At 33.2% G+C, this 4,271-nt stretch overlaps 1 protein-coding gene across 2 annotated transcripts in view; it reads right to left on the bottom strand.

Annotated features, from left to right (window-relative positions):
• Nucleotides 1–531: 531 nt before the first annotated feature.
• Nucleotides 532–4,271, bottom strand: part of LOC111716690 (homeobox protein Hox-A1) — a 25,935-nt gene continuing 22,195 nt past the window's right edge. The window contains exons 2-3 of one of the 2 annotated variants that reach the window (XM_023492169.1): nt 2,284–2,444; nt 532–1,827 (exon numbers count right to left, since the gene is read on the bottom strand). In XM_023492169.1, coding sequence (XP_023347937.1) covers nt 1,654–1,827; nt 2,284–2,444 — 335 coding nt within the window. In that variant the 3' untranslated portion in view covers nt 532–1,653. Of the gene's footprint in view, nt 1,828–2,283; nt 2,460–4,271 lie in introns of both variants that reach the window. The other variant, XM_023492168.1, reaches the window with a different exon arrangement.

Raw genomic sequence — 4,271 nt, forward strand, 5'->3', positions numbered from 1 at the left:
CACTTTTATTACACACAATCTTTTAAAATCATATTTTACTCGACTTGTTTGCAAATATCATGAACACTCTCTTGAAATGATTTAATAAGAAAACCAATGGTTTGGTTGGAATGTAGATTTATTTATAAATTATTCCTATTTCGTTCACTCATTATATAATTAAATTGTACATACATGATTGTACATAGAATAGTACATATAGAGTTGAGTTCATACATTGTCAACAGTGTACACTGTAAATAAACCTAGTCTGGGCGCATTTATTTGATTTAAATCAATTGATATGCTTTTTAAGACGTGGTAAAAATCATGGCCCATTTTTTTTGGTTGAAATCTGGAAAAATATTATATCTGACTTTATCGAAGCTGAAAAAATGTAGTGGCGTTGGCACGTGAATGGATATAAAGTGATAAAATGTCTCAAATCTGACAAAGTTAAAAATCTCTCGAATATTTTACAAATTTAGTCAAAATCTGATCAGCGGCCTAGTTCTGACCATTTAAATGAAGAAATATGCCGTTGAACTATACAATTCACATTTATAGGAGGTTTACTGGATAATCCCGGTTTAAATGACTAAACCTTTTAATTGCACATTGATTAAAGTAAACAAAGATAAAGAAAGTTTTTCTATGGAATAAAAATAAGAATAAACACGAAGATAGGTTTCTTTAAAGCTGAACAATGATAGTTGGATGAATGTAAGAAAAAATGTTTTTGGTTTATTTTCAATCTGATGAAATTCTTTCTTTTTCACCCCGCAGATTTGGTACAACGGTACGTTTACATTTATTATTCAATAACTAGTTCTCTATGTTTACATAACAAATTTTACAAAAACAAACTAAGTATGCATATATCACTTTGTTGTCTAATGGGGGTATTGGATGAGATATTTCCGGAGAAAACTTGCTAAGCGGCATTTTCTTGAATGAGTTTGCCGCATTCTGAAAATCAGCAAATACGCGGTATTTTCGAAATGGCGCGCGCACCTGCAACTCGTCTTCTGGATTACAGATTCCAGACTTTCCACCAATTTTTGTGAGAGCAGATGGTTTAAAGTCAGCTGCACCCCTCTCAAAACAAGATAGATCACCCTCCCCCCTCTCGGATTCTAGCAGGGTGTACTCTCCCCACCCCCACTGTTCTCTTTTTTAAACTTTTCACACATTTTAAACTGTTTGTCACTGGATTTATAACAATGGCGCCCAGGCCATTGAAAAAATATTTGTTTTTTTAATATTTGACTAAACCATAAAGGCAGGTTTTTAAACATTAACTTTCAGAAAATTTAGAATTCTGTATTGAGCTGAGGCAGGCAGGAGATATGCCGAGGAATTGGCGGCACGGGAGGTTCGGTGGCGGCAAACCTCAACTCGCTCTCTCTTCATCTATCTATCCATTTCATGCTTTTCTTATAAAACATGCTCTCTACAGGGTGGAGGGTAGAAGAGAAGGAACCAGCTACAGGGCTGTTCAAGCTTATACTCACTTCACGATCAAGGAATAAAAATCACAGTTCGACCAGTCATAATTAAATAATGCACAGAGGGCGTCGCAAAATGAATTGTTCCTCCGCTGTACATGATGTACACAGAGCACTGTACAGTACCGTTGTACAACTACCAGGCCGTATCAAGGCCTGCACTGTGTCACTGAGGAGGAGGAGACTCTGATTTGGTGTGGTCCAGGGACCCGTTAGAGTCCGTGTTATTCTGAGATAACGGAGACGTGTTTTCTCCGGTTAGAGTCGGATCCTGGGGGATCAAACCTTCCTTCATCCTCTTCTTCTGCTTCATTCGTCGGTTCTGGAACCAGATCTTCACCTAGATAGATAGATAGATAGATAGATATATATATATAGATAGATATATAGATAGATAGATAGATAGATAGATAGATAGATAGATAGATAGATGGATAGATAGATGGATAGATATATAGATAGATAAATAGATAGATAGATAGAAAGATAGATAGAAAGATAGATAGATAATAGATCGATCGATTTTTATCTATGCAGGGTTACCCACAAAGGATGAGACTTCAGAAACGACTGTTTCTGCATATTAACGCTATTTTGCAACTGTGCTTAAACTGCTTTTGTTCTTTCCAAACTATTAAGTAAGCCATTAAATTTAATCTGGGGATCGTCATATTTGACGAATTTCAGGTCATCTTGAAACTCTCATCCTTTATGTGTAACCCTGTCTATACGTTATGCATAAATAGTTATAAAAATGTTGTGAACAAAAACGATTAAATTACGTGTTTATTTTTACCTGAGTTTCATTAAGTTGGAGCGCTGCCGCAATCTCTATTCTGCGCGCGCGCGTTAAATATTTGTTGAAATGGAATTCTTTCTCTAGCTCCGTCAGCTGTTTTGTACTGAAGTTTGTCCGCCCCGTGTTGTTAATTCCGCCAGCTCCTCCGCCAAAAAATCCTTCAGATTTTGGAGCTGAAATATAAGACAAATTAATTCTTTTTGTTGAATATAAAGGGCAAAGTAATTTAGAGATAGATTGATATTTTTTTGTTCATTAAAGTTACTTACACGTAACTGTAATGAACAAATTTTATTTGATCAAAATTTCGTGATTTCAATTTTTTTTAAATTGAATTTTAATGAAGGCAAGTTTTTTTAATACGTTGATTCATAAACCTACTATGGGGTCACGCGAGGTTCTACAAAAAAAATTTGGCCCGATCGGTTCAGTCGTTTTGACGTTTACTGGATACAAACATCACGACAGACAAGCAAAGTATATATATATAAATTGCAACTGGTATTGCTGTAGAGATAGATAGATACATTTCATTGCAATTGGACTAATTTGTTATGTTTTATCAAGTTCGAAACATTGAATTAAAAAACAATTTTGTACAGCTGACGACACGTGATGGATGGATACCTAAATATTGATGAATGAGTTGATGAAATAAACAATAGTTTATCGAAATTGATTAAGAATAGTTTCACTAACGATGATTTATTTTCAATAAAGGATTGTTTTTTAATTGAAACAAATACAAAGTGTGTTTTAATAAACAGAAACGTACACGTTAAATCCAAGTTTTACCAAATCTTGGAACAACCTGTATATAGCCATTCAAAGGTTTTTAAATAAAATAAATCATAATTGTTAAAATTTGAATCTCCGGATTCGGTCAAAATTTATTTTGGCACAATCGTTAGAAGACTGAAATAACGCAATATATGTATTGCAAAGAATCTGTTTATAGTTGAATATTTCAAAATTTAACTTATTTTATTTATATTTATGGATAAGTGACATCTTAGTAAAATTATTTAAAGTTCTTCCCCCCCATACTTTTTTCTACTTTTGGCATGTGCATTGTGCAGTGTGGACTGCTATACGTGGACTTTGAATGTATTTTCAAATTTTTTTTAATTAGCTGTAACATCAACTGTAATTTTTTGTGTGTTTACTGTGTGTTTGTCCTTTTGTATTGTGAGTTTGGTGTGTATTGTAAATTTGATGTGTTTTGTAAGTTTGGTATGTATTGTGAGTTGGTGTGTATTGTGAGTCTGGTGTGTATTGTGAGTTTGGTGTGTATTTTCAGTTTCGTGTGTATTGTAAATTTGATGTGTTTTGTAAGTTTGGTGTGTATTGTGAGTTTGGTGTGTTTTGTGATTTTGGTGTGTATTGTAAATATGATGTGTATTGTGAGTTTGGTGTGTATTGTAAATTTGGTGTGTATTGTGTGTTTGTCCGTATATAATGTGTGTGTGTGTGTCCACTGCACGCTATATCCGGAAGCCGAATAAGAAATGCACGAAACTTTGGTCGGGGAATTGGTGGGGAAATATATGTATGATGTACAGTGTTGCACGTTTTGATAACATTTCTTAAATAAATTACATTTTGGAATTTGGGAAAGGGGTATTTATTTTTTCTCCTTTACATGAAAAAAAAACACTTCAGTTTTCAATTCTGAAAAAAAATCGTTGTTCACAATATTTTTGATCCAATTTTGAAATTGGAAAATTGCTCAAATCATTTTTATTTCTCTAGATTTTAGATTTTAGATTTTAGATTTTAGATTTTTGATTTTAGATTCTAGATTCTAGATTCCAGATTCTAGATTCTAGATTCTAGATTCTAGATTTTAGATTTTAGATTCTAGATTCTAGATACTAGATTCTAGATTCTAGATACTAGATACTACACAGATTCTAGATTCTAGATTTTAGATACTAGATTCTACACAGATTCTAGATTCTAGATTTTAGATACTAGATTCTACA

This window comes from Eurytemora carolleeae, unplaced genomic scaffold, assembly GCF_000591075.1.
Source record: "Eurytemora carolleeae unplaced genomic scaffold, Eaff_2.0 scaffold2158, whole genome shotgun sequence".
Taxonomy (NCBI): Eukaryota; Metazoa; Arthropoda; class Copepoda; order Calanoida; family Temoridae; genus Eurytemora; species Eurytemora carolleeae.